The following is an 18,957-nucleotide window of genomic DNA, read 5'->3' as shown; positions in this document are numbered from 1 at the left end:
AATCCATCACCTTCTAGGCTTCAGAAGATTGCCCTGAGATTATGCTTTTATTTTAGGTCCTTCTACCACTTTCTCAGGACACAATCTTTGTGTGTGTTCATTTGTGTGTGTGTGTATATGTGTGTGTGAGAGAGAAAGTGTTTGTGTACTGGCACTTTAAACAGGTCCTCCTACTCTCATTTGGCTTTTCCCTCACAGCTGGTGCTCTACCACTTGAACCACACCTCTGCTTTTGACTTTTTGCGGTTTATACTGGAGATAAGAGTGTCACAGACTTTTCTGCCCCGGCTGGCTTCAAACGGAGATTCTCAGATCTCAGCCTTCTGAGTAGCTAGAATTCCAAGTATGAATCACTAGCATACTGCTAGACACAGTCTTATCAGTCTTATATGCACGCACTGTTGCTAAGGACCAACTACACATCCTTCTTATCCTGTTCTTTATCTACTTGTCCGACATGACAGACTGCCAAATTCTTAAAATACAGCAGGTTTTCTTTAGCTAAATAAAAAAATTCGTCTTCTCCCTCCCCTTTAATATCAGCAACGGCACAGGGATATGTAACCAAGTTTTACTCCCTGACAGCGAGGTTGTTGATGATTCTCTTGCCTTCCAACGAAAGGCAGCAGAGCAGAAATCAGGAAAGCCCGACTGCTGTGCACTGCCCTGCGAACCTTCCTGAGCGGATCTCATTCGAATCGTTTAACTTGCCATAGTTTGCCACAGTGATCAACAAATACGGAGTTGGGGCCCCACATGAGCGCTTTTCCTCTTAGGAAAAGATCCAAGGTCCAGAAAAGGGCGCTGCTAGGAATAGCTTAGGCATTTCTTTTATTAAAGACTTTCCACCACAATTACAAGAATTCAATATCTAGTTTTAAAAGGATGTGTGCAGCGAGGGAGGTGAGGAGGAGAGCGCCAGCGGATCTCAGAACCGCTCCCCCTCACCAGTTAGGTTGTGGTAGAGGCAATGGGGGGGGGGCACTTCCTGAAGTTTCAGTTCGGTTAGGTTTTCTTCTGCCTGTCGCTCTTGTCTGAATCACTATCGCTACCCATTTCCCAAGATGAGTGTCTCTCCTTCAGTCACTTTAGCAACTGTTACGAAACTCTCCGGGGATTCTTCTTCCCCCGCCCCCCTCCCCTACCCCTCCTTCCTGCCACCCCTCACTGGAGAAGGGAAGGGAAGCACACAACCTGGAAACGTAATTGACTCGGACCGGGTCGCTTCTGGTGCAGTCACCCTGGCCAGGACTCAAGTTCAAGTGCCAGACGGGCTCCATCGCACTGAGTTGTCACCAAAGCCAGCCAACTTTGGTGGAAAGCCCGCTGTTGGCCGGGGTCAGGGATCCCCAGAGGGAAATCTCTGCAAAGCCGGGGAATCTCCGCTGCTCTCTGTCTGTGTCTCTCGTGTCTCTCTCGAACGTCTCCTCTCTCTCTCTCTCTCCCTCCCTCCCTCCCTCCCCTCTCTTCTCTCTTTCAGCGGCCAAGGTCAGAAACTGCTCACCACAGAGTTACTAGGGTGCCTGAGACCCCAAAACTAGGTGCTTCCGGGCCTGCGTGCAGGGGATGGGGATCATGAGCAGAACTCATCCTGACCCTGAGGCGGCCAGAGCCGGGGCGCCAGGTCCCCAGTCCCTGCGTCCTGCACCTGCCTTTCGCACACGTCCCTCGGCACGTCCCAGCCAGCCCGCCCGCCCACCGTAGCACCCGAGTCTGCCTGGCTGCGGGAGGCGGGGTGCGCACGCGCGGTCCCCGGCCCCGTGGAGAGCGGGTGGGGTAGGGGCGCGCGTGGGGGTCCCCGCGGTACCTCGGATGTAGGCGCACTTGCCCTCGTCCAGCTGGCTGGAGGCCGAGCCGCCCATGGCGATGGGTGGTGCTGCCCGCTGTGCCAAGCGGGGGTGGGGGGGAGCCTCCGACTGCCCAGCGCGCGTCCCGGGCACCACCGGCAGCCCAGCCCCGACAAAGCCCGCAGCTCGCCCCCGCAGCTGGGCGCGTCTGGGAACCCGGCTCTGCGACTGCTGGACAGACTTCCTTCGAGAGGCGTCGCCTTCTAGGGAGCCTCCTCCGGGTCCGCGCCCTTGGAGGATGGGTGGGCTGGCCCCGGCTGCCTTCCCGCCCTCGCTGCGCGGCTGCGCTGCGGTCTGACCTGCAAAGGCTGCCGGCTCTTCTCTACACACACTTTTATTTTATTTTATATTTGATTGATAGTGTGAGTGTGTGTGTGTGTGTGTGTGTGTGTGTGTGCGCGCGCGCGCAGGTCCTGGGACTTGAACTCAGGGCCTGAGCGCTGTCCCTGAGCTTTTTCACTCAAGGCTAATAATGCTCTACCACCACAGCTACACTTCTGGTTTTTTGGTGGTTAACTGGATATAAGAGTTTCACAGACTTTCTCACCCAGGCTGGCATCAAGCTGTGCTCCTCAGATCTCAGCCTTTTGAGTAACTAGGATTATAGGCTTGAGCCAGCAGAGCCTGGCATTCTTGGCCTATGTTGGTTCCTTTTCACCGGTTAAGGGCAGTGGAGAAGGTTCTAGGAAGAAGAGCATTTCCCAAGGGACCTGGGCTCTCTGGGAGCAGGAGCCATTATCCTCACACATCCCCAGGGGAAGTCAAGATCTCAATTCTTGGCATACCTTCCTGTTCAAGAAGCACCTTTAGGGCAGGGTGGGGTTGGTGGTTGATGCTTGTAATCTTGGCTACCACACAGGTTTGAGAATTGCTGGATTCAGGACTATGGTAAAGGTGAATCAGGACTAAGAGTTGGCTAGACCCAGGACAGTCAACAAGCTGGGTGTGAGGCTGTGCTTGGTGACAGCAACTGTAGCAAAAGGTCATTTGTTAGAGAAGCCTGAGGCTGGCAGCACAAAGCCCAGATAGCCCAATTTAAAAACAAAACAAAACAAAAAAACAAAAACGCAGAAAGAAGTTGGAGTATGGCTCAAGTGGTACAACACCTACCCATCTATTAAGCTGAAGGTCCTGTATCCAAAAGGAGAGAGAGACAAGTGGAGACAGAGAGATCAAGCATGGAGTCTGGTGCTGGCAGCTCATGCCTTTCATCCTAGCTAGTCAAGAGGCTGAGATCTGAGGATCATGGTTCAAAGTCATCCAGGGCATAAAATTCCATGAGACTCTTATCTGCAATTAATAAACACACACACACACACACACACACACACACACACACACACAGAGAGAGAGAGAGAGAGAGAGAGAGAGAGAGAGAGCTGAAAGTGGTGCTCTGGCTCTAGTGGTAGAGAGCTAGCCTTGAGCAAAAAAGGAACCAGAGGAGGAGGAGGAGGGGGGGGAGGAAGAGGAGGGGGGGGGAGAAGGAGGAGGAGGAGGAGGAGGAGGAGGAGGAGGAGGAGGAGGAGGAGGACTTCTAACAGGAGGAGGAGGAGAAGAGGAGGATTTCTACCACTTGAGAACCTGATAGAAATCTAAAGGCTTAGCTCCCTGCCTCTCCACCCTACACACACACACACACACACACACACACACACACACACACACACACACACACACACACACTTAGAAACTCTGGGAGTGGGGCCCAGCAATGTTTTCACAAGCCCTCCAGGGACCTCCTATGGCTGCTGGAACATGGGAAGCAGTGAGGAGCTATACCTTCCAGCAGCCAAGAAGTTGGACCAAATAGCCTATGGGAAACAAATGGGTGAAAAAGGAGACGGAAATGGGAAAACCTAGGAGGAAATTAAGGCTGAATCCTACTATATACTTCCAGCCCAGAAACTTTCTAGGACCTGGTAGAAATCTTTCCTTACACCTTGAAGTTCAGATTTCTCTGGGCCAGATTGGAAACATGGAAAAAGACATTTGTTTGTTCCCACAGCCATTGTTCAGCTTGCCAGCTTCACCCCAACGGGAGCAGCGTGGGCCAGAGCTGACTTCCTTCTATTTTTAGTGGTCATATTGTTTTTTCATGTGTGTGTGCGCTCTCGCGCCAGTCCTGGAGCTTGAACTTGACCTGGGCACTGTCCTTAGGTTTTCACCCAGGCTGGTGCTCTATCACTTGAACCATAGCTCCACTCATGGCTTTTTGCTGATTAATCAAAAATAAGAGTTTCAGAGACTTTCCTGCTCAGGCTGGCATCAAACCAAGATCCTCAGATCTCAGCCTCCTGAGTAGTGAGGACAACAACCATGAGCCACTAGTCCCGGCTTAGTTGTCATATTTTTAGCAGCCACTATTCACATGGAGTCCAATGGTCAGCACATACCAGAAGCAGGCCGGAAGAGAACTGCCTTTAAAGTTAATCACTGGCACTGTAAACACAGGTAATATCTCTTGCCTCACAAACACACCTAGTCTTGCACAGCTTACATGTCAATCCAGTAGTAAATTCTGTATCTAACCAATATCCTCTGCTGCCAGCTTTCCTCATTTGATTGCTTTAGTAGCCTCCTACCTGGTCTCCCTTCTACAGAGACAAGGTAAGTCCATAACTTCACTGGCAGGTTTTCTCTCAATCTTATCTACGACCAATTTCCTTCTTGCTCTCTGCTCCAGCCCCTGAAGCCTTTTTGCTCCAAGACACATCAAGCTCAGAGCCTTTGCACATACTCTCTTATGCCTAGAGTGCAATTTCCTCCAATAATTACATGAGCCACTCTCTAGGTAAGTGTCCTACCTCATTCAAATCTCCACTGACAGGCTAATATCTCAGAGAGGATTTGATTGATCCCCCATCTAAATACTATTCCTCACCTCTACCCCTTGCCACTGTGTCTTTGCTTTCTGTCTTCCCCTGCTGAAATGTAAGCCACAATACAAATGATTGTTCTTGTTTTGCTTTCTAGGATTAAAAAAAAGTTCCTTTCTTTGGTTATTCTATTTTTCTCTAAGGGCAATATTTGTCTGTTATGCCCTCTGATATATCTCAAACATCTAGGACAGCATCTGGCATATGGTAGATTTTTCAGTAGATACCATTGAATAAAATGGTGAATGAGATTTAAAATGCAATAATCTAGACTCAAGGTGAGCTCTGATTTCAGTGAAGAAAGAGCATTTTCAGATAACTACTCAACAATGGAAACTATGTAGTTTAACTCCTCTGTCAGTGTTTTGGTTGGCTTGGAATGACGTAGAGCAGTAACTACTTTCATTATATAAATTGCTATCATGTCTATAGTTATAGAAGAAAATAAATTCAGATCTCACACCAAAACTATAGTTTTCTTGAGGGATCTCTTGATGAGGAATTCTTGGACAGAAAATTGATCCTTCCAATCTATCATTCTCTTCTTCTCTTTTGCAAGATTGACAGGTAAAACAAGGTGCAAGGAAGGATTTGAATGATGGAGCACTGAAATTCATTTTATCTTTGAATCACTAGTGGGACATGTGACCTTGCCAAGTTGTTTCATGTACCTGTGGTCGTGTGTGTGTGTGTGTGTGTGTGTGTATGCCAGTACTAGGGCCTGAACTCAGGGCCTCACACTCTCACTTGACTTTTTTGTTTAAAGTTGGCACTCCACCACTTGATCCATACCTCTACTTCCGGGTTTTGCTTTTTAATTTTGTGGAGATAAGCATCTCATGGACTTTTCTACTCAAGGTGGCTTCAAATCACAATCTTGAGATCTCAGCTTCCTGTGTACCTAGGATTTCAGGCACCTCCACTTACCTGTGGTCTCAGATAGCTTCTCATTGCTATACAAAATGTTAGGACTGCCCAAGAGAACAGCCCCCTCCCCACTTCCTCTACATGAAAGACTGTGTGTAGTCTTACCAGAAATCACATGCCTGGAACCAGCAATCACCTGACTGTGAGTCAGCAAAGGACCCCAGACTCGGAGGTTACTTCCTCATCCCCTGAGGTCACTTCCTGAACCATCCCAGTCACCCCTCCTTTGGACAGTGAGAAGTTCCCCAGGCTTTGAGATCACTCCCACATCTGCCATGGTCACAACACCCTGCCTTTCCCTATATAATCCTCCTCAACCACAAGTTCCCTCCCTCTTCTTTTCTTCTCTCTCTGCAAACCTCCATCTCATGCTGCCCTGCAGTTTGCTCTCCCCCCAATAAAATCTTTTCTGCCTGAACCATGTGTCAGTCTCCTTTCTATGAACCTTATACAAAACACTTGAGATAATCAGCTTACAAGGAGAAAGAGCTGGGCTTGGATATAGCTCAATGGTAGAACATCTGTCTACTATATACAAGGCATAAGTTCCATCCCTAGCACTTAGAAGAAAAGGAAGTCTTCTTTAGGTATTTCAGACTATGATTCCCTGGTTCTTTCCTTTAGACTTGTGACAACAAAGAACATCGTGGAAGGAACATGTAGTAGAAGAACTAGCTGCTTGTCAAAATTTCAAAGAGAGGGAGAGATTGGGATTCTAACATCCCCTTCAAGGGAACCACATCCAGTGACGTAACTTCCTTTCACTAGGCCCCACCTCCTACAGGCTCCATTACCTTCCAGTAATCAAATATGCAGGGGACCACGCCTTCCACTCCAGCCTTTCAGAGGAAGGAATTCCCAAACCAAACTATGGTACTTGTCCAAGTTTCTTCATTAGTCAAGTGAAGCTAATAATGCTTATTTTCTGAGCTACTATGAAAATTGAGTGTGATCAGTAGCATTGTAAGCATTTGGAAATAAGGATTGTGAACAGTAATCGAGGAAACAATCTTGAACCAGAAAATCATCTTTTTAGAAAAAGTAAAAATTTACTTGGATCTCAAAAATAATTGCTGCTGCATTAAGAATGCTTTCTTTCCTCCCTTCGCCACAATAAATAAAAGTTCTTTTACCCCCAACGGTTCATAAGAAAAATTAAGGAATTCATTATTTTAGTCATAGTATTTAATTTTGCAAATCCTATGTGAGCATCATTTTATTAAGCACACATTAAAAATGAGTCTCCAAGCAATTCAATAACTTTGTGAGCCAGATTCAATTTCATATGACTCAAATCAGCAAGTTTAGAACATTTCTGAGACAATGTTAGTGTCTGTACTGCATTAGTACATGTTGTACTAAAAATACATTTGACAACATTTCAGGTAAATATCATATGCTAAAATTACTATTCTGGCATTTTCACTGAAATAGAATTCATATATGGTAAAAATCCTCCCATTTAGATTGGCTTTTTTTTTTTTTTTTTTTGGCTTATCCTGGGGTACAGCTTGAATTCAAGGCTTGGGCACTGCTCAAGGCTAGAGCTCTATCACTAAAGCCATAGTGACACTTCCAGTTTTTGAGTGGTTAATTGGAGATAAGAGTCTCATGGGGACTTTTTTGCCCAGGCTGACTTTGAACGATAATCCTCAAATCTCAGTCTCCTGAGTAGCTAGGATTACAGGTGTGAGCCATTGGTGTCTGGCTTACATTAATTTTTTCAAGGAGTAAACTAGCTTTTATTTTTGGAGGGTGGGGGCTGGTCCTGCAGCTTAAACTCAGGGCCTAGGTGCTATCCCTTGAGCCTTTTTGGGCTCAACGCTAGTGCTCTACCATATTGAGCCATAGAGCCCCTTCCAGTTTTTTTGTTTGTTTTGTAGTAGTTTATTGGAGATAACAGTCTCTTCGGGACTTTCCTGCCCAGGCTAGCTTCCAACCATGACCCTCAAATCTCTGCCTTCTGGGTAGCTAGGATTACAGGCATGAACCACTGGCACCGAGCTGTAAATTAGCTTAATAGACAATGCAAGTGTGTATGTTTGGAAATTTGCTTGCATGTCATAAACCATGAGTTCTTCATTTGTTATTTTCTCATTTGTTTAGTGTATTTGTATCTTGGGGGATTTAGCTGCCTAGAGTTAAGATACTGTCTCAGACTTCTTTGAACTTTCAAAATACCTTACACTGTCTTGTGACATAGTTGGGACCAGGCAATTACTTGATTGACAGGTAAGTACACTTAATAGGTTTCTTTATTTGTTTATCCCAGTACTAGGGCTAAAACTCAGGGCCTTGGGCTCACTCAGCTTTGCTTCCTCATGATTGGCACTCTACCACTGGAGCCACACCTCCAGTCCAGTATCTTTCTAGTTACGTGGTGATAGAGTCTCTCAAACTGACTCTTGTGCCCTGACTGGCTTTGAATTACAGTTCTCTGGATCTCAATCTCCTGAAGTAGCTAGGGTTACAGGCATGGACCAACCAGCATCTGGCTACATTTGTCTTATTAAAACATATTTCTGTGATGCTTATTGAATTTGAATTTGAATACAATGTTCACTAGAGGCAGATTGTAAAAGCAATGAAATATCCCATCTTTCCTCACCACTTCTCTGCCTCTCTCTCATTATATATACTAAAAAACAGTCTGGTCCATTATCTCTTGTAGGCTGATGTTTATAGGGTCTTTGTACAAAATAAAGTGTTGAAAGTCATTTCATGATTTTTACAAGGGAAGCCCTCCTGCTTACCAGCTGTTGTAATAATCTAATGCATTCTGTCTTGGAAATATGAGTTCCACAGTAGAAAAGGTAACTTTAGTCCTCATTCTGACCTTACCTTAACTCATGATTGTGGAAAATAACTCTAGTTATCTAAGGCTATCTTCCAATGTTGTCCAAGTGAGCATATGTGAAAATTATGAGCTCATACAATTTACATATTACACATGTGGCATTCTCTAAATGAAGCTAGCATGACCACTGGTGAGAAATTAAAAGCAGCTTTGCCAGCTTGGGCAGTAAAGTCTGTGAAACTCTTATCTACAATAAACTACTCAGAAAATGCCAGATGTGGCACTGTGACTCAAGTGGTAGAGCGCTAGCCCTGAGCACAAAGAGGTGCTAGGCACTGAGTTCAAACACCAGAACCAGCAGGAGGACGGGGGGGGGGGGGGGGGGAGGGAGGAGGAGGAGGAGGATTATTGACTGGTTTGGGGACAGTTATGTGGCTTGAACTCAATCAAGGCCTAGCTCAAGGCAAGAGCTCTATCACCTTGAGCCACAGTTCCACTTCCAGGTTTTTTTTAGTGGTTAATTGGAGATGATTCTCATGGGGACTTTTTTGCCCAGGCTAACTTTGAACTACGATCCTCAGATCTTAGCCTCCTGGGTAGCTAGGATAGCAGACGTGAGCCACCGGTGCCCAGCTAGGGCAAGTATTTGTGTGTGTGTGTGTGTGTGTGTGTGTGTGTGTGTGCCAGTTCTGAGACTTGAACTATGAGACTTGAACTCATAGCCTCTTGTTTTCACTTGGCTTTTTTCCTCATGGCTGGCATGTTATAACTTGAACCATACCTCCATTTCTAGTTTTTTTTCCTGATTAATTGGAAATAAATGTCTCACAGACTTTTCTGCCTGGGCTAGCTTTGAACTGTTATCCTCAGATGTCAACGCCCCTCCCCCATCCCCACCTTTTTAAATGTATTTATTGTTATTTTAAAAACATTTTTATTATCTTTAAGTAGTTGTACAAAGGAGTTTCTCAGCCTCTTGAGTAGCTAGGTTTACAGGCATGTGCCAACTTTTATCAGTGTTCCATAGTTTGTTTGTTTATTTGTTTATTTGCCAGTCCTGGGGCTTGGACTCAGGCCCTGGCTTCTTTTTGCTCAAGGCTAACACTCTGCCACTTAAGCCACAGTGCCACTTCTGGCTTTTTCTGTTTATGTGGTGCTGAGAAATTGAACCCAGGTCTTCATGCATGCGAGGCAAGCACTCTGCCACTAAGCCACATTCCCAGCCCCTGTGTTTCATTTTATACTGTATTTGTTTTGTGACCAACATATCATATCAGATTCTGTGAGGCAACCATCAGTACCGATTTTGGAAAGAAAAAAAGTTAATTCTATTATTTTTTTATTATATACTTGAAAAAAATAAGTAGCAGTTGTTCTGGCAACACAAATGAGAGAAAGCTGAGCTGAGCAAAATCTTGTAAAGGTAGATATGGAAGGAGTGCTTCAACTTCTGCTCATTCATGATTCTTGAAAGAATGTGTAAGAGCTTCAGGGTGTATAGGCCTTCAATAGGAAAAAAGAGATTTTATTTGTTTGTCTTGGTGCTGATCCTGAGGCTTGAGACTACTCACCGTACCTTAGCTTTTCTCTTCAAGGTTAGTACTCTACCATTTGTCAATTCTTGCTATTATTTCCTGAGTTATTGGAGAGCTACTCAGAAAGGCATGGCCTATGCCTAGATCTTAAGTGTTTCCTTTATGTTTTCCTGTAGTAGTTTCAGCTTCGGGTCTTACATAGAGGTCTTTTATCCACTTTGAATTGATTTCTGTTCCTGGTAAGACAATTACCAGAGCCTATAGAATGAGAGGAAAGTCTTTACCAGCCTATTCATCCAACAAAGGATTAGTATCTAGATTATATAAAGAACTCAAAACAAAAGAAAACAAAAACCACCCAGAGAATAATCTAATCAATACATAGGCAAATGAATTAAGCCAACAATTCTCAAAAGAAATACAGTCAATAAAAACATAAAGAGATGTTCAGGGGCTGGGAATGTGGCTTAGTGGTAGAGTGTTTGCCTAGCATGCACAAAGCACTGGGTTCAATTCCTCAGCACCACATAAACAGAAACAAAACAGAAGTTGGGCTGTGGCTCAAAAGGTAGAATGCTAGCCTTGAGCAAAAAGAAGCCAGGGACAGTGCTCAGGCCCTGAGTCCAAAACCCAGGACTGGCAAAAAAAAAAGAAAAAAGAGAGAGAGATTCACTATCTTTAGTCATAAATGAAATGCAAATCAAAATGACACTGAGATTCTGTCTCACCCATGCCAGAATGGCTATCACCTAGGAAACAAATGTCTTAAGTCTAGATACAGGCAGAGATGCAGATTGAAAGGAATGTATACAGGGTTCAAATGAAAACTAGTGCAAACACTATGGAAATATGTATGGAGGCTCCTCAAAAACCTGAAATAAAACTACTGTATGATCCTGCTATACAATTCCTGAGCATAACCTCCAAGAAATCAAAGTCATCATGCAATAGAAATACTTCCACATTTATGTTCATTGTGGTGCTATTCTCATTACTCAGGTCATGGAACCAGCCTAGGTTACCATGAGCAACTGAATGGGTAAAGAAAATGAGATATGTATATGTATACAATGAAGAATTATTCCACCATAAAGAAGAATAAAATGTTCATATTTGCAGAAAATTGAATGGAACTACAGACCATAACGTTAAGTGAAATAAAATAGGCAAGTAAATAAAAAAAGACAAATGAAGAATCTAGACTTAAAGGAAAAACAAATTATATGAGAGCTGAGAGAGCTTCAGGAGGACCAAAAAGGGAATGAGTAGGAATATATGACTGAAGTATTCAAGTATGAGAATATCATATTGAGATCCTTTATTCTGTACAATTTGTATATTTTTTAAAGCTACAACCATGTGGTTGCCAAAGGCATCCACGGATGCCTATCCTTTTTTTCTGATGGCAAATCTGTAAAGCTACCTTGTACTGGGGGAAAGTTATGCATTTGGTCCAAGTGCACAATGGGAAGAGTGCCACCTGCTGGATATCTGGGGATACTCCATGTCCATCAGGGCCACCAGGCATTGTCTTAGACTCCAATTCAGGTGTCTGAACTTGCTCATAGCTGTTTGACAGTCCATTTGTCATTACTCAAATATTTCTTACAAATACTGTCATTCAAGCTTCTTTGTCTCAGCTGACAAATGTTTTACTGTCCTAGATAAAATTCTTCCTAGGGGTCAAATCTGTCTTGTTGTGTAAGCGTGTACTTACTGAGTATAATACACATTTTGACATTAATTTAAGCTATTTGGTAAAGCACAGGTTTTTTGTTCTTTTCTTTCATGGTCAAGGTAACATCGTGTGCAGAACTAATTGCCAAGTCATTAATCTTCCTAGACAGGTGTCAATTGTGACTAAATGTAACTTGGTAGGGCTTTGAGTTCTAGTTTGTCATGTCTGATGAAAAGATGGAAGCATATTGGCAATGGAGCCTCAAAGGATTAAAGAGCTGAGATTACTCTGTCAAGATGAGTAGGGATTGTATCACTAGCTTTGTGCACAGTTTTTCACACAGTAATTTTTAGAATAAGACTGAGTTAGAGCCAAACACCAGCGGCTCATGTCTATAATTGTCCCTACTCAGGAGATGGGTGTATGGAAGATTGTGGTTCAAAGCTTGCCAAGATCAAAAAGTCTGCAAGACTGTGTCTCAAATTAACTAGCAGAAAGCAGGGCTGAGCGAGTGGCTTAGGTGGTATTGTGTCAGCTGAGCAAGTTTGAGGCCCTGAGTTCAAACTCCAATACCACCCCCCAAAAAAAATCTGACATTCTGATATTGGGTTTCCTAAGTTCAAACTGTGCTCAACCAATGACCTTTATAGCAGCTTAGCACCTCTTTTCATTAGCTATCCCTTTCCCAACATGAGGATGGCAACACCATTCTGAGGACTCTGAGCAAGAACGTTGAGTGGCTCTTTTGACATGGAAGAACACTACCAGAATGCAGTAGTATGTCAAGAAAAAGACCATCACCACAATAATTTAGCCTCCTTAACCATGACAAATAAATGTCTGCCATTTATATACCACATAGCCAGCAATACTTCCTTATGGCAGTCTGAATAGACTAGGACATCTTCATTAGGCAAGAAGAACAGGAAGCCAGGCACCAGTGATCCTCAGGAGGCTGAGGTCTGGAGGATCTCAGTTCAAAAACAGCCTGGCTAGAAAAGTCAGTGTGTGTGTGTGTGTGTGTGTGTGTGTGTGTGTGTGTGTGTGTGTGTGTGTGTGTAGAAAGGTTCTTGAGATTTTCTCTCCAATAAGCAGCAAAAAGTGGGACTAGAGACATGGCTTCAAAGTATGATACCAGCCATGGGCTGCAAGCCAAGTAAGAGTACAAGTCCTGGTACTGGCACCAAAAACATTTTTTAAGGGATAAATAATAGAAAGGGTGACATTGATCAAGATGCATCATGCTCATAACATGGCTTATGGGACTGTACAACTACTCAATAAATTTACCAAAAAAAAAAAAAAAGGACAGAAAGAATCCTCTGCCATAAAGAAGGAGGTTGAGAGGGAAGATAACAAGTAGCCTTACCAAGAAGGTGACTTCCCTCCAGTTAATGTTCAAGTTAAAAGGGTCAAAAAATTGAGGGCAAAGAGAAAAGAGATCAAGAGTAAGGCAAATCATTGTTGTTCAAAAAGAATATGTACTCACTACCTCATTTATATAACTGTAACCCCTCTGTACATAACCTTTACAATATTGTTTGACAATTGTTGGGCTTGAACTCTACCTGGGTGCTATCCCTGAGCCTCTTTATGCTCCAGGCTAGCACTCTGCCACTTGAGCCACAGAGCCACTTTTGGTTTTTGAGTGGTTAATTGGAGATAAGAGTCTCATGAGGACTTTTCGGCCCAGGCTGGCTTTGAACCACAATCCTCAGATCTCAGCCTCCTGAGTAGCTAGGATTACAGATGTGAGCTGTATGTAGCTGGTGCCCAGCTACAATAATAATCTTTAAGATATATTTTTATTTTTATTATTTTTATTTTTTTTGGCCAGTCCTGGGCCTTGGACTCAGGGCCTGAGCACTGTCCCTGGCTTCTTCTTGCTCAAGGCTAGCACTCTGCCACTTGAGCCACAGCGCCACTTCTGGCCGTTTTCTGTATATGTGGTGCTGGGGAATCGAACCCAGGGCCTCATGTATACAAGGCAAGCACTCTTGCCACTAGGCCATATCCCCAGCCCCAAGATATATTTTTAAAAAGAGTAAGGAGGGGCTGGGAATGTGGCTTAGCGGTAGAGTGCTTGCCTAGCATGCACAAAGCCCTGGGTTTGATGTCTCAGCACCACATAAATAGAAAAAGCCAGAAGTGACACGGTGGCTCAAGTGGTAGAGTGCTAGCCTTGAGCAAAAATTAACTCAGGGACAGTGCCCAGGCCCTGAGTTCAAGCCCCAGGACTGGCAAAAAAAAAAAAGTAAGGAAAATCAGTCTAAAATATCCCATGCAGAAGAGCAGATTTCTAAAAGCAAGAGTCAGATTTAAAGACAGAGCTGCAGCTGTAGGATAAATGAAGGAGCACTGGTGAGGGGAAAGAAGGGAGAGAAGGACGTTAGGAGAACACAGATGTGAGGAGAGGAAGCAGGGACACAGTTGAGTGTTTAGTCTTGAGATCTGGCTGGTAGAGAACAGAGACTAATGATTGGCTGAGGGGAGGAAATGGAAGGGGTGGGCTGGGGAATATGGGGATTGCTTAGCCAGCAGAGCATCCAGCCATGTCTGGTTCATAACCTGGGACTGGCTGCCTCTTAGGACAATTTTAAGCTAGAAACACAGGATTAATCATCATCAACACACTGCATGAGATTTCCCCAGAGGACAGGAACATTATGAGAGAGAGCCAAAGGGGTTAAATACTGCTGAACCCTAATGTTTAAGTGCCAGGTAAAGAGGGAACAGCCCAGCACAAGACAAAGAAGGTCAAGAAGGAACTAATCTGTCTTCCGGTTTATGATGGTAGAATATACATGATTTAAAATTTAGCCTATTCACCATTTTAAGTCCATAGTTCATCACATTGTACAACAATTATTATTATTTACATGTTTTATAAGGGCAATGGCTCACCTTTCCTTCCTCCCCACTGGTAAACCCCTTACCACTGGTAACCTGTGATCTATTTCCTATCTCTGTGAATTTGTCTAGTTTAGGTAAGTTGTATAAGTGGAATCCTACAGAATTTGCTTCATGCTGTCTTATTTCACTTAGCCTAATGCCTTCCAGGTTCATGTATGTTGTAGCATATGTCAGAACCTCATTTCTTCAGATAGACTGTGCTTTCTTTATTAATAATAAGAAAAGAGAAGCAGGGAGAAGAGCAATTGTGGTATATTGGCACTAAAGCCAAGACTCATTCCCTGGAGCTTTTAGTAGGAGCAAGGAGAGAAGACAAAGGAAGTAGAAGGCCAGAACTGAAAACTGAGTGCAGGAGTCCAAATTTGGTGAAGATCAAAGAGGCATGTAAGAGTCAGAGGCTGCTAGACAAATGTTCATCTGAGAGTCAGACAGAAAACTGAAGAATTAATCCAATATGTTGATGGTAATGTAAGACCTGAAGTGGTGAAACTACTAAGGAAAAACTCTGGAAGATATAGACATAAGCAATGATTTTTTAATATAACTCCAATTGCCCAGGAAGTAAGAACAAGAATTGAGAGGTTAATGTATATATCGCTGGAAATGGAGGAAATTATTGTATTAAAGTTCCTAGACTTCGTAAAAAAAAAAAAAAAAAGAATTGAGAGGTGGGACTGGATCAAATTAAAAAGGTTCTATACAACACAAGAAATAATTACTAGAGGGGCTGGGGATATGGCCTAGTGGAAAGAGTGCCTGCCTCATATACATGAGGCCCTGGGTTCGATTCCCCAGCACCACATATACAGAAAATGGCCAGAAGCGGTGCTGTGGCTCAAGTGGCAGAGTGCTAGCCTTGAGCAAAAAGAAGCCAGGGACAGTGCTCAGGCCATGAGTCCAAGCCCCAGGACTGGCCAAAAAAACAAAAACAAACAAACAAAAAAAAGAAATAATTACTAGAATCAAGAGACAATTTATAGGAGAAAATCTCAATCTATTATTCAGTGGAAAGGGATTCATATACAGAAAATACAAAGAGTTCAAAAATTAAACAAGAGAATAGCCAGGTTAACAAATGAGCAGTTAATATGTTGAACAGATAATTCTCAGGAGAAGAAACATAAATAACCAGTAGATACATGAAGAAATATTTAACACCTTCAGTCATAAAGGAAATGCAAATGGAAATGACACTAAGATTCCATCTCACCCCAGTCAGAATGGAAATAATCAAGAAAACAGACACTGAATGCTAGCTAGGATTCAGGAGGAAAAAGAAACTCTCCTATACTGTTAGAAAGAATATAAACTAGTGCAACCATGATAAAAATCAACATGTAAGTTCTTCAAAAAAAAAAAAAACCTAAAACTCTACGTACTTTATAACCCACTGTCTACTATTGGATATGTAAACCAATATACAAGAAAGATATCTCTATACTTGTTTAGTGTAGCACTGTTCACAATAACCGAACAATGGAATCATCTAAGGTGACTAACAATAGATGACAATAAAGAAGATATGATTCATATATATTATTGAATACCACATGGACATGAAAAACAAAAACATATCATCAGCAGGAAAATGAGTGAACTGACCAACACACTGGGCAAAATAAGCCAAACTCACAAAGCCCGGTATCATATATTTTCATTCACATGTGGAAGCTAGACCTGTATCTTCATGGATGCATACATATATCTACACACACACACACACACACACACACACACACACGTAACATAACTCTAGCTATGGGACTGTTTGAGGGGTAGGGAAGAGGGAAAAGAAAGATAAGTGAATAATTTCAAAATACTTCGTTACTATATATGAAGATAGCATAAATAAACTCACTGAATGTCGTTGATCAATAAGGGACTGGGAGCAGGGGGAAAGGCAATAGAACAATTATTCTGAACAAAATATAATGTATGCCTATCTGAAACACCATAGTAAAACCACTCAGTGCAATTATTATACACACACATTTTAAATAAAGAAACAGAAATGAATGAAGGACAGGAAAATCAAGTTGGCTCAGCTGGAGCCAGATACCAATGATTCACGCTTAGCATTCTAGCTGCTTAGGATGCTGAGACCTGAGAATTAAACTTTGAGCAGTCAAGTTGGTCAGACTCTTATTTCTAACCACCAAAAAGTCCAAAGTGTAGCTGTGGCTCAAGTGGTAGAGCACCAGCACTGAGCAAAAATGCTAAGGGACACTATCTTGACCCTGATTTCAAGCCCTATTACTGACACACATACAAAAACAACAAACAAACTCTAGACAATTATTGAATCCTAGCAGGTTTTCATTTCTGTTGGGAGAGTAGGTATGTGAGGGAGGGGAAGGTCTGGTGAGGAAGATGAATAAGGATAAATATGACTGAGGTTTTCATGTATGAAACCAGGTTTCAAGAATGAAACCTGATAGGGTGGTTTTGGGAGGAGAATGGGATTAGGGAGAGTAGTAGTGGTTCATGGAGTTACAACGTATGCTTGTGGGGCTACCAGCCATGAACTTGTTGGAAGGGATTGAATCCTGAGGACTTTGATTCATCCATTGATAGGTTCATAATATGATGAATTGGGGGCTATCTGGGGAAAGTAGGTCCCTGGAAATGTTCCATAAATATAAACACGAGTCCCCAGTCCCTTCCGGCCTCTCTCTGCCTCCTGTCCACTATGAATTGAGCTGCTTTTCTCCACCACATGCCACCGGGCATGCTGTTTAGCCTCAGGCCCACAGCAAGCAAGCCAGATGAGCATGGACTGAAATCTGCAGCCATGATGCAGAATTGGTTATCCCTCAGGTGTTTCATCCTGGTTTTGGTCATGGCAATGAAATGTCTGCCTACCACAAAGTTGAAATATCATCTCTGGCTGCAATCAAGCAAATCTGCTCAGAGAGAGAGACCATCTAGGCTCAGGAAAGAGATTTCATTAGATTAAGGACACTTATAAGCAGTAATTAAAAAGCACATTATTTTACATATCAAATAGCATTCAAATAGCTATTCACTTTTCTGCATAATATACATAGAAATATAATCACTTACCCACTTAAAATACAATGGATCTGCTAAATAAATTATATTAAAGTCTTTCCCACTAAACCATGTCTGCTCAAAACACAAAATGCCCTGTGCATAGCTAATGCTAATTCTCAAATAACTGTCAGTTTTGAAACAATCTATTTTCTCAATATTCTCTGAAGGGCCTCTGGACCTTTTCTTTTTATCTGCTTCCCACCCCACCCCCCATCTTCTGGAGATGGCTTGAATTGTTGTTAACAAAAAATAATGAGCTACAGATTGTTTACTTCACACCTTGTAAGACCCTCAATGACAATGACAGCTTGTTATAACTAAGCAAATTAAATTACTATAATGTCAAATTATGATGAGTCCAGACAAGCTAGATAATTACTGATGTGGGTCACTGGTAAATCCATCAAGAATCTTCTGCATAATGAGTAAATAATATTATACATCTATTCTGTCTTGTCATTTGAGATACATATGTTCATTAACCCTTACAGCCATCCCTGTTCTATAGTTTGGGAAACAAACAGAAAAGTTCAGTGACTACTAGCCTTCACTTCAAAATCAAATAACTGTAAAGAAGATGGACATAGGGTTGCAAATCTGTAGTCCCAGCATTTCAGAAGCTAAGGCAGAATTGCAGTTGGGAGGCCAACCTGGGCTACAGCGCGAATTCAAGGGAAGCTTTGGCTACAGAGTAAGACCCTATCTCAAACTAAAGAAGAAATGCATAAAGAAGGCTGGGAATATGGCTTAGTTGTAGAGTGCTTGCCTAGCATGCATGAAGCCCTGGATCAATTCCTCATTACCACATATACAGAAAAGGCCAAAGTGATGCTGTGGCTCAAGTGGTAGAGTGCTAGCCTTGAGCATAGAGAGGCTCAGGGACAGAGCCCAGGCCCTGAGTGCAAGCCCCAGGACTAGCAAAAAAGAAAACAAAATACATAAATAAGTGCTAAGAAATGACAAAATTTGATATAAGCACATTTTTTACTCACAATCATATGTTATTTTATATGTACATCTCTCTATAGGTAGATATAGATAGATATCAATGCATAGATATGTCTATATAGATCTACAAATCTATCTATATAGAGATCTACAGACATATCTATATATAGATACATAATGTAGACATATCTATGTATACTTATATTTAACTATAGATACCTATAACTATAGATACAGGTATCTATAGATAGACAGGACAGACAGATAGATATAGCTTCTTGCTTATAGTGCTAACAATCAAACCCAGAGCCTTGAACATGTTAGGCAAGTGCTCTACTACTGTGCTACATCTAGACTTATATATTTATATGCTCTTAATATC

The 18,957-nt window shown here is 42.7% G+C and overlaps 1 protein-coding gene across 1 annotated transcript in view; it reads right to left on the bottom strand.

The window, feature by feature from the left end:
• Positions 1-2,002, bottom strand: part of Niban1 (niban apoptosis regulator 1) — a 145,303-nt gene extending 143,301 nt beyond the window's left edge. Inside the window, exon 1 of the mRNA XM_048357829.1 lies at positions 1,808-2,002. Within this exon, the coding sequence (XP_048213786.1) occupies positions 1,808-1,862 (55 nt within the window). The 5' untranslated portion in view covers positions 1,863-2,002. The remainder of the gene's footprint in view (positions 1-1,807) is intronic.
• Positions 2,003-18,957: the final 16,955 nt, after the last annotated feature.

The sequence above is a fragment of the Perognathus longimembris genome, chromosome 11 (genome assembly GCF_023159225.1).
Source record: "Perognathus longimembris pacificus isolate PPM17 chromosome 11, ASM2315922v1, whole genome shotgun sequence".
Classification (NCBI taxonomy): domain Eukaryota; kingdom Metazoa; phylum Chordata; class Mammalia; order Rodentia; family Heteromyidae; genus Perognathus; species Perognathus longimembris.
Note: the sequence above shows the minus strand (reverse complement) of the source record. Positions and strands in the feature narration are given on the sequence as shown.